Raw genomic sequence first — 20,409 nt, forward strand, 5'->3', positions numbered from 1 at the left:
TCGACTGTCATTAATCGAGAGCTTTCTGAGACATTCGTGATGGAAATTGGGTCTCACGAATAAAGTCACAAAAAGTTACACTTGGAAAATAAATGTTAAATATCATTTATGATTTGAGTAGGGGGTCTAAAACGATTATTACTTTCAAATAATTTCATTGATTGCATGATCTACCAAAGTTTATTTTTCAATTTTTTATAAAAATATTTCGATTGTTATAATTGTTTCTTTTTCATTTTTTAGAGATAAAAAGTCTGTGTCTTTATATGTATTGAAGAAATGTATAATATTTAAATATTCAAATAATGGAGAATATTTTAACATAAATTTATTAGTTAAATTCTGCTCTACCTCTCACACAATTTTTTTACACTCATAATAACGAGTAAACTCATGATAGAGGGCGAAACTGACGTAGCACGAGGTCATGAAGTGATGCGGAGTAGATACGTAACGCTGTGAATATTAACATCTGTTTAATTAGGTATTATATAATTGTTTGTAAAGGAGATATTATAATATTCCATTAACATGATTTATCCAGTCTTTTGTTTTAACTTCAAGTTAAGAAATTCCCGTTAATATCTTTTGTCATATTCGTAAATATCGATGCCATTGTTACTAAAGTTTGAATTCGAAATACTACTAGAGTAGTACAACTTCAATTCTAGTGTATTTGTTACTAGGACACTTTGGGGTGAATAGAGCATACTGTGAAGTTATTCATGTTAATAATATATATTACTGGTAATGGTCATGAAGGTGAGGTCAGGGCTTTTTGAAGCTGAAGTGTTGTCATTGGTAATAATAATTAATATGGTCCTATGAATTTGAATAAAGTGGCCTTTGTTGATGATTATGGACTTTGTTATGTCGTGTTTATGTTTAATATACTGGTATTGATAATTTAAGTATTAAAATCGTGATAGATTTCAAATTCCCTAAATTCAGTCCAACAATTAAATGCAACTGGCAGTCCTGTTGTAAATATTCAGGTGATTGGGTGGTACAGAGTGTTGACTGTTCACTATAGCAGGTAATAAATCTATGATTTGATTAGTAGTGTATAAAAAAAAATCACTTAGGAAATGTCAAATAGGGTCATGGGTTCAAGTTCCTGCCCTGCCAAACGTTTGCCTTTTCACCCATGGGTACATTATAATGTGCAGCCCCACTATTTGTTGGTAAAAGAGTAACTCAAGAGATAGTGGTGATGACCAGTTGTCTTCCCTTTAGATTTTCACTTGTGAATTAGGGACTTGTAGCACAGATAGTCCTTGTATACCTTTGTACAAAATTTTGAAAACATATATTATTAGGACTAATATGAGACAAACAAAAACATTGAAAGCAGACATTTATATTTTCTTCTCTAATTAACTTTGAGATTTGTGGTCACATAGAATGAAAACATTCTTGTAGATTTTGTGTGCATTTGGTTTCATAAAATATTTAATAAAGTTTTATGTAAAAGATCAGTCAGATAATTACTTATGGAATCCATAAAAATAATAAGACTGGTTAGAAAGTTGGCTTGGTGTTAAGAAACAAAAGATGTTAATCAGTAGCATTTTATTTCAGTTTGGAAAATCTGATTGATGAATTCCCTCGGGGATCTTTATAAATTACAGGCACCTCACAAGCCAATGGGGGATATTTTTGTTGAAAAACAAGTAACTACCGAATCTGTTTTTTATTAACTTTAAGTTAATTTTTTGGACATGTTTATTGGCTAAAGAAGGCATTTTCAACATTTTTAGTGTTGGAGCTACAAAAATTGATTTGTAATTGAGAATGTGACTAAAATTAGTTGGTGTGTCATGAGTTTGTTTGCCAAGTACAAGAAACATGGAGGTTTCCAAATGACGCACAGAGATATTTGGGATCTCTTTAGAACCTCATTTGTAAATGTTGTGCAGCAAACTAAGTACAATATTTTGCCTGTGGCTGTGTTCAAAGTGTTCTTGTCTGGTGCTCCTCTTGCTGGCTATGGTGATGCCTCGACCTTCCCTATCAAATCACAGGTGAAATCGTTTATATCTCAGTTGAAACCTAAGCATTAAAAAAATGTGATATAAGATACATAAAAGATTGACAATTACTTAATGCTGCTGAGAATGTGGCTTTATTGATGTATGTAGAATTTACTTCCAATGGGTAGACCTTAGTACTCACTGGTATGGAAACTTGATGATGACGTGTTTCATTTAAATCAATTAACAAATGAAACTGGTTTCAAAGATATGTCAAAAATTAACTTTTTGAGGGACATTGGTAATATTTCTTTTCAAGATGATGATGAATTTCTGGGAATAATAAATGGTCGTAATCATTTTGTGATGTCGAAACATGTTCTCTTTCCTTCTTTTTTTTTTAATAAGTTTTGTAGAAAATGGATTTTGGTTTCCTTGTTGACTAAGGCATGAAGCTAGAGTGTCTAGCTGCTATTGAAAAAGTTATTAGAATCTGTTTCCTATAACAGTTTAAATAGTTACTCCGAAGATTGTTACCTTGATAACAATACAGAGGTGGGCTATAGATGACGTAGTTTAAAACAAAATAGTTTAGTAATTCTTAAGGACATGGAACTGATTTTTTTGCTTCAACAAGAAATGAGTTGGTTCTAATATTTAACATTTGTAAGATTTTTTTTGTTTCCATGGGTGGTTGTGTTGGAAAAGTAGAATGAAATAGTGGTCGAATGAGAAATATTTGAAATCTGGACTCACTGTTATTCTTTCACAAAAACTACTTTAAGGCTTGTAAATTTCTAATGATGTGTTACTTACTTCTACTTCAAAAGCTATTGGCTTTAAGTTAAGTGTAGGGATGGCAGAAGAGGTAGTAACTAGCATGAGTCGAATTACTCCATGTCCTTATAGCCCAGCATTACCAGGTTGCTAGGGCACTAGACTTGTAATCTGAGGATTGAGGGCACACCAAACATTTTTGCCCTTTCAACTGGGGGTCATGATAAAAGTGGTGCTCCATCTCACTATTCATTGGTAAAAGAGTAGCCTAAGAGTTGGTGGGTGGTGATGACTAGTTGCCTTTCATCTGGTCTTACACTGCTAAATTAGGGATGGTTAGAACAGATTGCTCTTGTGTAGCTTTGTATGAAATTCAAAAACCAATGAACTTTGTCCTTTTTGTTTATTTTTCATTTGATTTTGAATATCTGGAGCTAGTGAACAGTTTAGTTGGGATGCACAAGTAGCCTCAGTTAATTTTACAGTTATCATTATGACTGACCGTCTTTGTTATTTAAGTCTGTGAAGTATTTGTCGTAATTGTATTTTTAAATGTATTTCAAGAATCTACAGAGTTGTTTTTGTGCCTGTTTTTTCTTCTAATTCTTAACTGGTTAGCTTAGCTTTTCTTCTGTACTTGAGTGTGTTTTGTATTGCATTTTCTTCCTTATTTTAAATGGTGCAAGTCACTTGTACATATGAATCCATATGGACTTGCTATATTTTGTATAAATGTGTTATAAAATAAAAATTATACAAATTTCATCATTGCATGGAGAAAAGAATGCACAACAGTACCACCATGTTGTTAAATTTTTATTAAAATCCTGCAATCTTTGTATAGTTGTGTAGCTAGGGTTTTCAGTGCCTGGGGACAAAGTCAGTTTTCACGCCCCCTTGTGACAAAATATAAGCCATAATTTTTAATTATGTAACACCAATTTGAAGCCCCCAACCCCCGGGGACAGATGTACCTTTTTGCCTTCCCTAGCTACACCCCTGTCTGAGTAGATACCATATTTATTTATTTATTCATTTAGCTTTCATTTAGTTTTCAGCAAACAGAAAATTAAACTTTCAAATGTAACATTGTTTATGTTTATTGAGGAAAAACAATGCATCGTGGGAACAAAACTTTTATGGAAGAGGAAAGAAAAAATGAAAGCCCATAACTTATGATTTACGTTTTGAAGATTTAGTAAAGATCCAAAATATACTGTCTGAATATCTTTAAGTAGGTTTACAGTGCTACATTATTTATTTTTACTTATATTACTGCTTGTCCAGTTGATAATTTGAATTATAAGTAGAAAATAGACAAATATCTGTTAAGTTTATATTTTCTGAAACATTACAACTGTGTACATATTTTATGGTTATATTCTTATGTTAATTTATAAGCTTGTAGCTAGGTTACTTTGGAAAAAAAGTTAATACAGAATTTATACTGATGAAGAAGGTGGCTTGTATGATCATGATTCTCTTCTTTTGAGTCTGAAACTTGTATATGTGGGTCATATTATAGATCAGTTGTAGCCATCTTGCAATCTAGGATATTATTTAAGATGTGTGGGTCTTATAAAGTTTTTTGGCTAACATTAATAAACTAAATACTGTCTTTAATAGAGTAATAGTTTTTGGTGGATTTAATAATGAAACTGTGGGGAACATCTGTGGTTACTAGAGGGTATTGTATCTACTCAATCCTTGGGATGACATCGTGATAAGTGGAGAAATATTACCGATAGCCAACATAATTATTTTAAGGTCTGTTGATGTACTAAATGTGAAATAATAAACAATTGACTTTAGGTATTTTGTAATCAAAAACCAACTCAACTATCTAATCATATTTAAACATGTACTCACATTTTTCTAAATGTAATTTGCTTATTTACTAAACATTATTTGTCTACTATGAATTTTGTTGATTTTACTTGTATCCAAGCATGACAAGAAACTGTATAATATCTCTCCATATGTGGACATTGTAACTGTAACAAAAATAGTATGTTGCATTAAATATACAAACATGAATATAGATTGAAACAAAATATTTCTGTAAGGAACCACTATTGGATCTATTTGTGATGTTTTTAATTTATAATTTTTAGTCTCATTCTAAGCCGTCATTTTATTCTTACAGTTGTAAATTAATGTTGTTACTTTAATATTTTAAGGTCAGTATTCTCAGCATTAAACTTATAACACATTTTTGCCTTTTCTTAATAGCTACACTATTATGAAATTTCTTGGATAGTTTGAACTAGTCTACAAATATTGACAGTATTTTTATAATTTAATTAAATAGAAATGTCTAAAGGAAATAATGTTGAAAGTTTACAATTGAGAAATTGTATTCTATTTGTTCTGATCTATATTCCTGTTAGTACAGGGATAGATTTGATTTGATTGTTTATTCAGTTTTACATTGTTTGGTGTTACCTTTGAAGTTCCTATTTCATGTTTAAAATATTTTATTTCCATTGAATTGTTTGTAAGAAAGTTTTGGATCCAAATTACATTAATTTTTATTTTTTTAAAGTAAAACTTTTGTTGTTTTATTTTACAGATTATGGATTCCTTTATTATATGCACAACCCCACCCCTTCCCCCACTAATTTAGCAGTAATAATTCAGCATGTTTATGATGCTAAAAATCAGGATTCAGTACCTGTGGTGAGTAGAGTATAGATAGCTCATTTTGTAGGTTGGTTTGTGCTTAAAAACCACCACACATCTTTTATTTTACACTGAAGAGTGAAATCATTGAAACTTACTGGTTGGTTTGTGCATGTGCACACACACATAGGTTTAGTATAGGCAGATGGTTAAGGCAATTAACTCGTAATCCAAGGATTGCGGGTTCAAATCCCCATCACACTAAATATGCTCGTGCTTTTAGCCATGGAGATGTTATAATATGATGGTCAATCCCACCGTTTGTTGGCAAAAGAGTAGCCCAAGAGTTGGCGTTGGGTGGTGATGACTAGCTACCTTCTCTCTATTCTTGTGCTGCTAAATAAGGGATGACTAGCAAAGATAGCCCTCATGTAGCTTTGTACGAAATTCAAAAGCAAACAAACATACATGCATCATATGTGTGTTAGCTGTGTTATATATTTACCATATTCTGCAGTTTGCAAGAGACGTTTTGTGGTTGTTGTATGTTGTTTTAACTAGTGAGTCTAGCTAGTGCTTTATTACACAGTCTGTGTCAGAAGTAGTTGATATTTTTCAAATAACGAGAGCTAGCAGGATATATCTGAACAAACTTTGTTACGGCAGTTAGCTTCTTGTAAAAACTTATCCATAAAACCTTAAACAAGATGTATTTTGGTGATAAAGCAGCAAGTTGTCAGACATTGGAACCAGGGTGTTACAGTACTGTTTATTAGAAATTAATCTAATTTCTTGTGGTTTGATTTGGCTGGTAAGCATTGTTGAAATGTGGTTTCAAGAATATCTAAAAATAGTTTAGCAGGTCCGAAAACTTGTAGGTTAGATATGTGAATGCTTTCTCATGCTGGTTATGGGCAGTTGTGTTACATGTTATCTTATAAGACATCATTACCATTGGGATAAAACTGCTGTATCATAAGATGTACTTCATCTTCTGTGATATTTTATAGTGATTTGTTAACCTGCCATACAGTGCAATGGTTGTCAAATTTGTCTTTACGAATTGTGCAACATTTCTTAAAGTAACCAAAAGCATGATTACAGTGCAGAAACAAGCACTTTGACTGTTTCCAATTAATGTAATAAGTGTTGAAACCTACCTGGTAATTTTTATCATAGTTTGTTATGCTTACATTTACAAACTTGTTTCTGTAGTTAAGAATACTTTGTACTTAGTGCCCTGTCATGTATTAACTTCTGTAGTTAAGAATACTTTGTACATAGTGCCCTGTCATGTATTAACTTCTGTAGTTAAGAATACTTTGTACATAGTGCCCTGTCATGTATTAACTTCTGTAGTTAAGAATACTTTGTACATAGTGCCCTGTCATGTATTAACTTCTGTAGTTAAGAATACTTTGTACATAGTGCCTTGTCATGTATTAACTTCTGTTGTTAAAAATACTTTGTACATAGTGCCTTGTCATGTATTAACTTCTGTTGTTAAAAATACTTTGTACATAGTGCCCTGTCATGTATTAACTTCTGTAGTTAAGAATACTTTGTACATAGTGCCTTGTCATGTATTAACTTCTGTTGTTAAAAATACTTTGTACATAGTGCCTTGTCATGTATTAACTTCTGTTGTTAAAAATACTTTGTACATAGTGCCCTGTCATGTATTAACTTCTGTAGTTAAGAATACTTTGTACATAGTGCCCTGTCATGTATTAACTTCTGTAGTTAAGAATACTTTGTACATAGTGCCCTGTCATGTATTAACTTCTGTAGTTAAGAATACTTTGTAATGAGTGCCTTGTCATGTATTAACTTCTGTTGTTAAAATACTTTGTACATAGTGCCTTGTCATGTATTAACTTCTGTAGTTAAGAATACTTTGTACATAGTGCCCTGTCATGTATTAACTTCTGTAGTTAAGAATACTTTGTACATAGTGCCTTGTCATGTATTAACTTCTGTTGTTAAAAATACTTTGTACATAGTGCCTTGTCATGTATTAACTTCTGTAGTTAAGAATACTTTGTACATAGTGCCCTGTCATGTATTAACTTCTGTAGTTAAGAATACTTTGTACATAGTGCCCTGTCATGTATTAACTTCTGTAGTTAAGAATACTTTGTACATAGTGCCCTGTCATGTATTAACTTCTGTAGTTAAGAATACTTTGTACATAGTGCCTTGTCATGTATTAACTTCTGTTGTTAAAATACTTTGTACATAGTGCCTTGTCATGTATTAACTTCTGTAGTTAAGAATACTTTGTACATAGTGCCCTGTCATGTATTAACTTCTGTAGTTAAGAATACTTTGTACATAGTGCCCTGTCATGTATTAACTTCTGTAGTTAAGAATACTTTGTACATAGTGCCCTGTCATGTATTAACTTCTGTAGTTAAGAATACTTTGTACATAGTGCCTTGTCATGTATTAACTTCTGTTGTTAAAAATACTTTGTACATAGTGCCTTGTCATGTATTAACTTCTGTTGTTAAAATACTTTGTACATAGTGCCCTGTCATGTATTAACTTCTGTAGTTAAGAATACTTTGTACATAGTGCCTTGTCATGTATTAACTTCTGTTGTTAAAAATACTTTGTACATAGTGCCTTGTCATGTATTAACTTCTGTTGTTAAAAATACTTTGTACATAGTGCCTTGTCATGTATTAACTTCTGTTGTTAAAAATACTTTGTACATAGTGCCCTGTCATGTATTAACTTCTGTAGTTAAGAATACTTTGTACATAGTGCCTTGTCATGTATTAACTTCTGTTGTTAAAAATACTTTGTACATAGTGCCTTGTCATGTATTAACTTCTGTTGTTAAAAATACTTTGTACATAGTGCCCTGTCATGTATTAACTTCTGTAGTTAAGAATACTTTGTACATAGTGCCTTGTCATGTATTAACTTCTGTTGTTAAAATACTTTGTACATAGTGCCTTGTCATGTATTAACTTCTGTTGTTAAAAATACTTTGTACATAGTGCCCTGTCATGTATTAACTTCTGTAGTTAAGAATACTTTGTACATAGTGCCTTGTCATGTATTAACTTCTGTTGTTAAAAATACTTTGTACATAGTGCTCTGTCATGTATTAACTTCTGTTGTTAAAAATACTTTGTACATAGTGCCCTGTCATGTATTAACTTCTGTAGCTAAGAATACTTTGTACATAGTGCCCTGTCATGTATTAACTTCTGTAGTTAAGAATACTTTGTACATAGTGCCCTGTCATGTATTAACTTCTGTAGTTAAGAATACTTTGTACATAGTGCCTTGTCATGTATTAACTTCTGTTGTTAAAAATACTTTGTACATAGTGCCTTGTCATGTATTAACTTCTGTTGTTAAAAATACTTTGTACATAGTGCCCTGTCATGTATTAACTTCTGTAGTTAAGAATAATTTGTATATAGTGCCCTGTCATGTATTAACTTCTGTAGTTAAGAATAATTTGTATATAGTGCCCTGTCATGTATTAACTTCTATAGTCAAGAATACTTTGTACATAGTGCCCTGTCGTGTATTAACTTCTGTAGTCAAGAATACTTTGTATATAATGTCCTGTCGTGTATTAACTTCTGTAGTTAAGCATACTTTGTATATAATGTCCTGTCGAGTATTAACTTATGTAGTTAAGAATGCTTTAAATAAAAAATAATTTCAATTTAATATACTTTTTCTTTGTAGTTTTGATATGTAGCTGTAAGACTGTTAGTGAAGTCTTATGTTTCTTATGCTGTCTTCTTGTTTGGCATATCCAGTAAACCTAGAGCTTATCTGTTAATATTTCCTATGCTTCCATTTTATGTAATTGATGCTATCCTTGGCTTTCAATCATCTGATTGTTTTGGTGTGTGAAATTGTGATTAACAAATTTTCATTTGAACCTCCTTTGTCACAAGCATTGTGGTCACCAATTCTTTGTTGAAACTGATTTAAACAAAGTTTCATATTTCCTGGAATCATTTCAGTTTCATACTTGAAGTTTTTAATTCATAAATAAATAATTTCATGTTTCTTTTCCAAACCAATGTGCATCTTAGCTTGCTTTGATTTAATACATTATTGATATTATTAGATACTACATGAGCTCAGGCTGAATTACATTTGTGCTACATGGCTGTTATTGTCTTACCTGAAATAACCAATTTACTTTTACATTATTTGTTCTTTACTAGTTGAGTCTACATATTGCATTCTATTAAGTAATTTTGTTTTTGTCTGTTACAACTCATGATGTAAAGAACTAAACAAATAATTGGCTGAAAACACTCCTGCTTTGTGTAAAATATACAGGAAACTTCAGCAGTAATTGTTAGAACTAACTACAGTAGTGGCAATACTGTTGTATAGCTCTTTGTTGACTTTATGCTTTTAGTGTAACCAACAAAGCAACAAAACCATAAACAAATGGGTGTGTAAATAGTTTATAAAAATGGGTTAAAACAGACAAACCAATAGGTCAGTATGGACCTCCACCAGAAATTCCATAGATAAAACTGGTAATACAGGTGAATATTTCTGGTAGTTCATGTTTGTGGTGGTGGTGTTCCTCATTCCAGTTAACTTGAGTCAAACCAGTTTCCATCCACTGTTAAATCATCTTTCATGTCAGTCTTTCTCATGTTGATTTGCTTTCCATGATTAACCCTTATGTTGTTCTTTACATTCCTAACTTTATCCTTCAATATAAAAACCCTGTCTCAATTTATTCCTTCATACGACTGTTATTTGATCTGGATGTTTGAGCTTTCATTGTATTAGTTGTCACTGCATAGATAATGGAAAACTAAATGACGATGACTAGGGAAGTTTTACAGTAATGATTTGTCCTGAATAATGTTAATTTTTACCTGTGTAACAACTAATTTATATGCTTGAAACTTGCTTACTCTCCAAAATAAAAACTAATGTGGTACTCCCCAGTCTTTCCTCTCCCTTAACCCTCTTCTTAAATATAACCATTTTCCTCACCTTTCTTCCCCCAATATTACAATATAAGCCAATAATCTATCAATTTTCTCACCCTGTATGATTGGTTTATTTCAAGGCTTTCTTAAAATATTCTATTCAACAATACTGTACATCTCAAGTTAACTGTTTACCTAACAATGGATATTGAAGAAGCACTTCACCCAATGAACATTTATGAACATTATAAAGTCAGTAAAAGGCTTAATTATTGTTAATCATTTTATATATAAAAAATGTCTACTTTGTGAAACTATTGAGGTTGCGAGTTCAAGAACTTGCATAGAGCATCACTCATGAAAGTTTTAACACAGTCCTTTACAGGATGGGCTAAAGTCTTGGCAACCTTCTGATGTGAAGCCCATGTTAACAACTTTTAGTTTTTGTGTTTAGTTATGGTTGTGGCAAAGAAATGATATGAAACAACTGATGCTTTGAAACAAATGTTGCCAAGGTCATCCTCTAATTTTCTCAACTCTAGTTCTTTACTCACAAAGATAACATCTCTTTGGGTGAATATGTTATTGTGTGACTGAACAGCCAAATTTGAGACTTGTGTTGTTTAGAACACACTTAGCAGGTAGAGCTTAGAGAAAGACATTGTTGAAGAAGTCTGTGTGAGTTCATATAGAGAGGAGATAGCAGGGCACAGACACTATCCACACTACTTTGCAGGTTGCCACCAACTGATATTCTAAGAAGGACACCACATTGCACATAGAAATGTATCCTATGTCACGAAAGTGAAGGCCAACAAACATTTTAGATTATTAATCAAACCCTTTGTTAATGTCTGCATCATATATTTAAATATGTCAATACACAATAAATTCTTTTGTTTACTCTATCTTTATTTAATGGGGATGGGTGTCAATACTTGTGTTGCCCATCCTGTATCTGTATGCATATAACTGATTTTCGTAATATTTATTGTTATTGTAAAATATGCAAAACTCTTATTTATTAAAGTTTAGTGGTAAATTCTAGATTTCATAAACTATTCTTTCTTTCAAGGAACAGTTTTTTTTCTGTACCCAACATATGTGTATAAACCAGTAGTGGTTGGACATCATGTGATGTAAATGTTACTCTGGGAACAAGAAAGTCCAATGGAAGAATTAATGTAAGTGTATAAGAGTAGTGCTATGTTTAACAAACTGAATAATGTTTTTGTTTTGTTATTTAATTATACTGCCATTATTTCATTCAAGGTCCATTAATTATCATACAATTGTTATCTAGCACAAATTCTCTTTTTCTGAATGGTATTCTTTGAAACACTTTAAACTTTGATTAATTATGAGTATTAGTGCTCACAAGTGCTAATTAATTATTAATTATGGGGATTAGTACTTATGGATGTTAATTCTTTTATGTTCTTAGTTTTCAAGCTTGTTTGTATGGACAGTTTTTCTTACAAAACAAATAGGGTTAAAGCACAAGTTTATTTTGAACAACATTCAGGTGCTACATTACTTTCTGTTAAATATTACACATAATAATTGTGTTTTTCTACACCATTGTATATTTAAGTTTTTACAGATCTATTGTGCAATTACATTTAGGGAATTGTAAGCATTCATTTTCTTTTTGTTTAACTTAACCATGTAAGCAAACTAGGTTTAAATCTCACCTTGTGAATGTAACACACCAAATGAAATTTTCTACTTTCATCCTGGAAGGAACCTTATGTGGAATAAAATGTCTGCATCAGATATCTCTTAGGAATTTGGTATAATATTAGTCATTTTGAATTATGGACCTAGGAGTACATAGCCAATCAGTTGAAGATGTAAATCTGTTTTTAGGAGAAGAAATAGGTACATGATGTTCTTGGTGTCAACTTTCAGTTATAGATTTCTGCTTTGTATTATTATCACTGAATATTCTTTTATCTGTCATTCATGTGTTTATTCGTTGCCCTAACCTTCCCAGATGTTTGTCACTCCACCCATAATCCTGGCACTTGTATTTCAGTGGGTTTTTTTTTAGCTATCATTGTTTGTTGAATCATATCTTTGCCCAAGGATATCAAATGCCTCTTGTTAATTGTTTTTTTTCCGAATGGATTTTTCTTGGATTGTTGATGTTTCGGTTTTGTTTTTTTTCTAACCTTATCCATATTGATTTTATTAATTAGATTGCGATATTTGCCCAGTTGATCCAATTTTTCAAAGAATTCATTTTCAGAATTTAGCCATCTTATGTGTCCTGATAAACTCCACTTAAAATCAGCCATTAAGTCTAAGTGCCCATAGTTAATTATGGAATAAGCATTAATAAGCAATCATACTGAAAGGTTGACATCATGAGAGATATTCAACTTTCATGAAAATGATTAAATTCTTGTTTGTTTAATTTTTTCTTTTACGAATTTGAAACTGGTACTAGTTGAGATGAACAACAAATGATGACAGTTTGTTTTTTATATTTAAATTTTGTTTGGATCATTAAACTGTTTTCTTATGACCATCTTTCTTACACATTTTATTACTTAGTTCATTTTAGTATTTAAAAACTGAGTTGTATAAAGTGTTACAGGGGCAGTAAAACCTTGTTTGTTTCTTGTATTTAATAGAAAAGACTTGAACAATCAAGATTTTCTTTTTCATAAAAAAATAAAATAAAGTAAAAAATAATCATTCCAGTTTAGAAAGATATGAAATTTTAAATGTTTCACAAGAAATGAAAACTTTCTATCATAGAAACTTTCATAATTGTCTTGTTATCTGTGTAGATGTGGTTTAAAGTGTGGAATTGTTTGGACCTGTTACAAGATACTTGGTAGAAATTATGATATAAGGGTGAAGTTTAAACTATATACTGTACTTTCATTTGATAAATTTTCTTTTTAACTGTTACGTGAAGGTTATTGGCATAGAACAATATGTAAAATATAATTAAGTTTAGAATTTTTTTCTTTTTTGCAATTGTGTTAATAATTGTATCCTTCCAGCAAAAGTTGGACATTCTTGCATTTCTGACAAAGCAGCTTGAAGTTTTTTCTGTGAACTGAAGACGGATTTTGGAATTGGAGTTTTGTGAAATGTAACTCAAGTTGATTCTTCAGATGAAGTACGAATGACAGCTCTTGGAGCAGACAAAGCTGAAAAGGTTTTGAAATTTCAAAGGAAGGGAACAAACAATATCAGAAAGAAAAATAAAACCTTTAGTTGTTTGCTTATTATGTGAAACATGGTGCTTTGTTGTTCATACCTTAACATTTATTTTTCTTAAAGACAGTACAAACTTGCTGTTTCATCATTACTTTTGTGCTGCATTTTGGCACATGGTTTGGTTATCAGAAGGAAGTTTCATTCTATACTGGAACTGTGTTTTCAAGTACTTGAAGTGAACATATTGTTGAACCTTGTTCAAAAACGAAATGTTGATTATATGCAATTTTTTTTTTTGTGTAAGTAGTTTGAGACAAAAAGAATGTAATTTTATAATTTTAAATGTCTTTGGCTGTGGTTATCTTTCAGTCTAGATTGTGACACAAGTTGATAACCTTTGTTTTAAGATAATAGTTTAAAAAATGTATGAATTTCTAAGTACACAAATCTTATTAAAAGAGTCCCTAAAGCTAAGTATAGTTGTTGCCTGAAGTTCAGTGTTGATTTTTTTATTCCAAGATGATGACTGAAGAAAATGTCCCCCAATATAACCAACAGAAACCTCATTGTGTTTCGTTTTCTCAGGGACTTGAAAAACAGTTGTTGGATGCATTGTACAGTGTGTTTGGATACCAAGGTTTCAAAAATGAGCTTCAAGAAAATGCGGTCAAGACTGTAGCTTCGGCAGTTCAGGATGTTTTTGTGTCTATGCCAACAGGAGCAGGAAAGTCCTTGTGTTATCAATTGCCTGCTTTGGCTGGAGAGCGGAGAGGTATAACTGTCGTCATTTCACCGTTAATTGCACTAATGACAGATCAGATGCAACAGCTGAGAACATTGGATATCTGTGCTGAAACCCTAAACTCCTCTATGAGCAAAGAAGAAAGAAACCGAGTTTGTAAAGACTTGTCTTCATCATGCCCCTCTACCAAACTTTTATACGTTACACCAGAGCAGACTGCTACAGCAGGTTTTCACACAATATTAAATCAGTTAAATAAAAATCGCAAACTTGCTTACGTGGCTGTAGATGAAGCTCACTGCATCAGCCAGTGGGGTCACGACTTTCGGCCAGATTATCTTAAATTAGGAGAGTTACGACAGAAATATCCCAAAGTACCTTGGATTGCTTTAACGGCAACAGCATCTGTGGCTGTCATGAATGATGTTCTTCAACAGCTTTGTTTAAAACAGCCTGTAGCTATTTTCAGAGCCTCGAGTTTTCGCCCCAATATATATTATGATGTTGTTTTTAAAGAGTGCTTGGATGACCCGTACGAGGATTTGAAATCATTTATCATGTTATCACTGGGAGAAGATTGGGAACAGACTTCTCCTGTTAATAGGGGTTGTGGCATTGTGTATTGTCGAACCAGGGAAGCATGTGAAGAAGTTGCACTCAAGTTAACCAAGATGGGACTTATCACAAGACCGTATCATGCAGGCATCAAAGATAAAGTCCGAGCGATAAACCAGAATGACTGGATGCAGGGAAAATTCCCTGTAATAGCTGCAACAATTAGTTTTGGAATGGGAATAGACAAACCAACTGTTAGGTTTGTTGCACACTGGTCAGTTGCTCAGACAGTTGCAGGATATTATCAGGAATCTGGGAGAGCTGGAAGAGATGGTCAACGTGCTTGGTGTCGCATTTATTACTCTCGAGCTGACAGAGATTCTATTTTTTATCTTATAAAAAGAGACGAGCAGTCAGCCAAGACTCAGGCTGAAAAGTTGAAAGCTAATTCTGCCTGTAAGAGTTTTAATAGAATGATTAAATATTGTGTGGAAGCCTGTTGCAGACACTCATTACTGGTGAAAGAGTTTGGAGATAAATTGGAAAGTTGCAAGAACAGTTGTGATGTTTGTTGTAAACCTAGGGTAGTTGACCAAAAACTTCTTAGTTTTCAAGGCACTCTAATTTTCAGGAAGAAGAGGTCCAATTTCCAAATGGAAACAAATGAATTTGATAGTGATTTGTATGGTGGAGGAAGGAAGGGACAAAAGGCTGAAAATATGGATTATGAAAATTCACACGAAGACGATTATAGTGAAGATCAAGACAAAATAACAGCTAAAGCTTTATCAAATACCATTAAAAACGAATTTGAAAAAAGAAGGTGTTCCAAAAAAAATAATGAAAAGAAGAATCGACCATGCAAGAATACCAGGGTGTTAGAACCATTCAGTTCTTTTATTCCAGAATTGGACATTAGCATCCGGGAAGAATACTTGACGAAATTAGAGGAAGACGTTAACGCTAATTATAATGCATGTGCTCCTTTACCTAGTGGCTTTCGACTTGACAAGCAAGATATTCTTGACTGTGCTGCTGACAAAGAGCTTGGAATATTCAAAACAAAGAAAAACGTACACATGTACAGAAGAGAATTTGCACTACTTTTTAAGGCCTTAAAAGACTCTTCAAAAAACCTTGAGCTTCATCCAATCTTAGTGTGCTTTGATGGATCTCAAAGTCTTGCAAAAAAAGCACGTGAAGGCAGTTCTTTAGTCACGAAAAGTAAGTCAAAAGAAAGACTATATACGTTATACGATTGTATAGCAAAATCTAGGTCTTCACTCCAAGATGAAATTAACTTGTCTTCTTCTGAGGAACTTCTCATTGATTCAGGTAACACCACTGACACTCTTTCGAAGTCTAGTAGCTACAGTTCTTCTGCAAAAAGCCTAAATAATAGCTACTCCAGTAACATTAGTGCAAGTACACTGAACACACCAAGACATGGAGAACTTCAAGATAATAAACTGGGTAAGGCCCACATAGTGCTGAGTAGTCCTGATGGAAAAAAAACAGAAAGTTACTGTTCCTTTGAAAAAGGACAGTTAGCTTTGGAAATGGCAGTGGAAACTCCGGAACAAGACCTGGAGAAACAAGAAGGTAATTGCTCTAAAGAAGAAGGTTCTGCCTCCGTTAAAATGAATTGCTCTAAAGAAGTAGGTTCTGCTTCCATTAAGCCACTTGTGAAATATTTTTTTGAAACTAGTGACAAAACTGGGAATGATGCCGAAAGCTTCAGCAGATGGCTGGGAAAAGAAGGTAAATCTACAGACACTCGAAACAACAAAGAAACTTTTCCAGTGAAGCGCGAATGTTCTAGCACCAATGGTACTGTACCAGTAAATGTGATGAAAAAAGCCAAGGTTGTGGCTACTTCCGAAAAACTAAAAATTGCTGCAGATTTAGTGAGGAAGTTCCTCAATCCGAAATATAAACAAAACAAATTAAACAAAGAAGTTTTTAAAAGTATATGCAGAACTTTATCCCACAGATTAGTTGATAAGAATCTTGTGGCGGAAAAACATGCCAGAGAAGCTGTTGACGAAATATTTCGGAAACGGAAAGTATACAGATCATTAGATGATATAGTAGATGTTTGAATGTGCTATCTACTCAGAATATCGAGGTACTTCGTGAGATGTGTATCATTTGGTTTTATGTTATAGGGCTGAAAAAAAGCTGGGCATATCTGCAAGTTAAGAATTTATTCTGAGTATTGGTAGTTTTGTGGTATAAAATAAAACTTATTCTTAAGAATTTTCTTTTAAGCTTAAAAGTGCTCGAAATGCAATTATATTATGAAAAATATCAATATAGCTTCAATTTTAAACACTAGATGGCGAGACGTTTGAAATTTATTTCTGAATATGGTTATTTCATTTTGGACAACAAAGAAACGTATACCAGTATCAAATCTATCTATAGATTCTAATGTGATATTTGTCTGTATTAGTGAATTATTTTATTTTTGTAGAAGTTTTCTACAAAAGTTTATGTACAGTATGTTCATCACCTTTGTTAATATATTTTTGTTTTTCGTCTAGTCTTATATCGTAATCGAACAATATATTGGAGAATCTATTAAAATGTGAGGTGTTTTGTTTATATGATTTGAAACGTGAAGTTCTAGCGACCTCCGCACCTGCATCAGAGTAACCAAATTTAACATGTATAGACGGAGATGTATGCCAGTTACATTTGAATTTGAATATTGCTAAATAATATGTTTTAAAATGTTTGTTTTATCACTTTTTCACTATGACTGTTTGATATGATTGTAGAGACTATTAATTATGACCTTATGGAACTTATGGCATTAAATAAGTGTTTACAAATATTAGATCTTTTGTGATTTAATAACGAAAGATAAAAGACATTACCAAGTAAAAGTTGTTAAATCGTTAAATATACGTTTCTGTGTTGTTTAGTAAACGTCAATGATATGTGGTGATTTAATATCTGATTTGTCTTATCAGCAGAAAACTGTTAATGTGAACCTCTTGGCTTTCTATCAAAACAATATTATAGACTTGCGTCTAAATGTTTTCGATATTTGAGTTTTTTGGTTATGGCTACTGGGTTCTTTGTTTACTTTTCTTACTGCTGTTTTAGTAATATTGTCCAAAAATGTAGTAAAGGAGTTTGTTCGTTTCAGGCGAATATTTCTAGAAAAATAAAAATATTTCATGAAAATTTATACATCTTTGTTTTATATTTTATAAATATTAAGATATAGTCCTTGTAATATTTTTTCTCCGCTAATAGACTTTTACTGAACATTTTTTTTAATTTATAGAAAAAAAATTGAAGAGTAATATTTATAAAACATTAAAAGAATTTGAAAATAAATTAATTTTAAAAAAATTAAAATTAAAGCTGTTTTCTAACAAACAAGATTCGTAACAAACAAATTAATAGCTTGAAATATTTGTAAAAGTTTAACTTTGTTTGTTTGTTAAACACCCTTTATTTATTTTTAATGTATTTACAGTTTCTATAACTAATTTAGTAGCGAACTGGTTAACGTCAGTGAAACATTCACTTTAGTGCATAGCTTCTTTATCGATGTTTTCTGTTCTGTACATTGTGTATTCTAAGTTTAGAGTCCCTTTTAGTGTGTCTAGCTTCTGGTGGATAACATGATTAGAAACTCAGTTTATGTACTTTCCGTTGTATGTGTTATTTCTATGAATTTTAGTGGTGAAACCTTGGGAGGGGGTCGTGTAATGCTAACGTTTGAAAAATTAATCGTATCGTTGTTTTCGTTTCCCTCTGTGAAATGTTTGAATTTGTGTAAATTGTTTGTGTGTTAGAGAAATTTTGTATATCTTGACAAGTGAAATCACAGAAAACTTCACCTGAATATCTGAACAAAACTGCAGGTTTCTATTTGGAAGTGACTGATTCCTGTTATTTTATGTGATACAAGAAAAGAACGGTCGAAGTGTAAAATAATCAAAGATTATAATCACATGATACTACAGAACCGGAGGCAACAGTGTTCTGACCCTGGGTTAAACCTGTTTACTCTTCAAAAGGTATTGGAATTGTCATCATATCTACAAGGACGGTTTGATCACAAAAATACATTTCGAAGCAATCTTGCAGTATTAAGTTTTCATGAAATCATTCAGTAACTATGAATACTATACGAATGTATATGCAAAAACGGCTCGTTTGGGTTGAGAAAATATTTTACATAGAAGAGCGAACAACGTTTCGACCTTCTTCGGTCATCGTCATTTCTCGACATCACTGATTACTATACGAATGTATTTGAATACAAACACGAATACTTTAACTTTCCCTACCAAACTATATAAATAGGAATACCTAATACCCCGTGTCTGCTGTAAAGAGCACATGTCTACAGCTCTTCTCTTGCCAATACTTGTGATCCGATGGTTGTTTTGTCCGTTTGGTGTAGTGATCTCTTCCAAGTTCACTGAGATTGGTTATTTTCTAGTAATGTGTATCTTACTGTTTTAATGGAACAATTAAACCTTTATTTACATCAGTCTTTATCATGATATCTACTCTACTGTTGATTGCATGTAAAGAATATAGCTTGATAAACTTGAGATTCCTTTTGTACATCAACCACTTCTATTGTTAACAGTGTCAGTTTCACTTACATTATAAGTGTCCTAATGACCTTCAATGAACACAACATTGATTTTTACACGTTTGATATTTGTCATTTCTCTTCTGGGAACCACACTACTAATGGAAATAGTAAGGTTGTCTATCCATAGACGCAGCTTGATATGATGAGTGAAATATTCACATTATTAAATAATCGACATGAGACTGACATGAAGACACCTCCTTCTAGATGCTTCAGACATGTTAAGGAAAAATAGATAAGACAAGAAAACAACATGTCTTTTTCTTTATTAGGATTATTTAAACTTATAAAAGACGTGGAACTCCACGACGTACATTTTAATCTGAGTTGGTCATGGCTTTCAACAAGAAAAGGTGATTAGACAATTTTAAAATAAAATATAACAAATAGGAAGAACTGTAAACATGTTTATTTGGTTACAAACCGACAGATTTAACAATTTTATCTCATGATGTAGAGAAAATGAATATCACTCTGTACCATTAGTAACTACAGTGTTAACTTTATACCGTAACTGAAGTACACAAAGAACACACAATTGGAATTAGGAAGAAAAAACTAAAATGTATCGTATACCAGATTGTTTTCATATAGCAGTTGAGATGTTTATTTTATTATATTTATTTTCAGAAGTTCTAGATCTGGCGAATAAATAGTAAGTTTCTAAACATTTGAACACTGTGATAAGTTAGTGGAAATACATTGCTGTTTGTTTCTATAATGAAGGATAATCCTTATTAATATTTTCTTCCGAGTTTAATACACTGATATAACAGACAGAATATTTAATTAGAGAGAAAAGTTAGTTTAAACCTAACACGTTTTATTACCACAGTTATACAGTCTCACTAATTGTCCTTAACGTTTAATACAAAAGTTATCATCCATAAGTTATCAGCGGAAGTAGAGAAGAACGTATATGTCAACTACACAATAACTGTATGGTATTTACAATTACTTTATCTCAAATTTTATGAAGAAGGTTTATACCCATCC

At 32.0% G+C, this 20,409-nt stretch overlaps 1 protein-coding gene across 4 annotated transcripts; it reads left to right on the forward strand.

The window, feature by feature from the left end:
• Nucleotides 1-367: 367 nt before the first annotated feature.
• On the forward strand, nucleotides 368-17,982 carry LOC143253428 (ATP-dependent DNA helicase Q5-like). Of its 4 annotated transcripts, XM_076507296.1 has the most exons (4): nucleotides 455-484; nucleotides 3,858-3,984; nucleotides 11,385-11,493; nucleotides 13,327-17,982. In XM_076507296.1, the coding sequence occupies exon 4, from the start codon at nucleotides 14,006-14,008 to the stop codon at nucleotides 16,883-16,885; it is 2,880 nt and encodes a 959-aa protein (XP_076363411.1). In that variant the 5' UTR covers nucleotides 455-484; nucleotides 3,858-3,984; nucleotides 11,385-11,493; nucleotides 13,327-14,005; the 3' UTR covers nucleotides 16,886-17,982. The 4 variants fall into 4 exon arrangements, with proteins under 4 accessions (XP_076363408.1, XP_076363410.1, XP_076363412.1 ...); XM_076507293.1 differs by lacking the exon at nucleotides 3,858-3,984 and having other exon boundaries at nucleotides 368-484; XM_076507295.1 differs by lacking the exon at nucleotides 3,858-3,984 and having other exon boundaries at nucleotides 405-484; nucleotides 11,391-11,493.
• The last annotated feature ends 2,427 nt before the right edge of the window (nucleotides 17,983-20,409 follow it).

Source organism: Tachypleus tridentatus, chromosome 6, assembly GCF_004210375.1.
Source record: "Tachypleus tridentatus isolate NWPU-2018 chromosome 6, ASM421037v1, whole genome shotgun sequence".
NCBI classification, from domain to species: domain Eukaryota; kingdom Metazoa; phylum Arthropoda; class Merostomata; order Xiphosura; family Limulidae; genus Tachypleus; species Tachypleus tridentatus.

Excerpts from the sequence above, each read along its gene's own strand:
- LOC143253428 (XM_076507293.1), top strand. The coding sequence starts at position 14,006 with ATGATGACTGAAGAAAATGTCCCCCAATATAACCAACAGAAACCTCAT.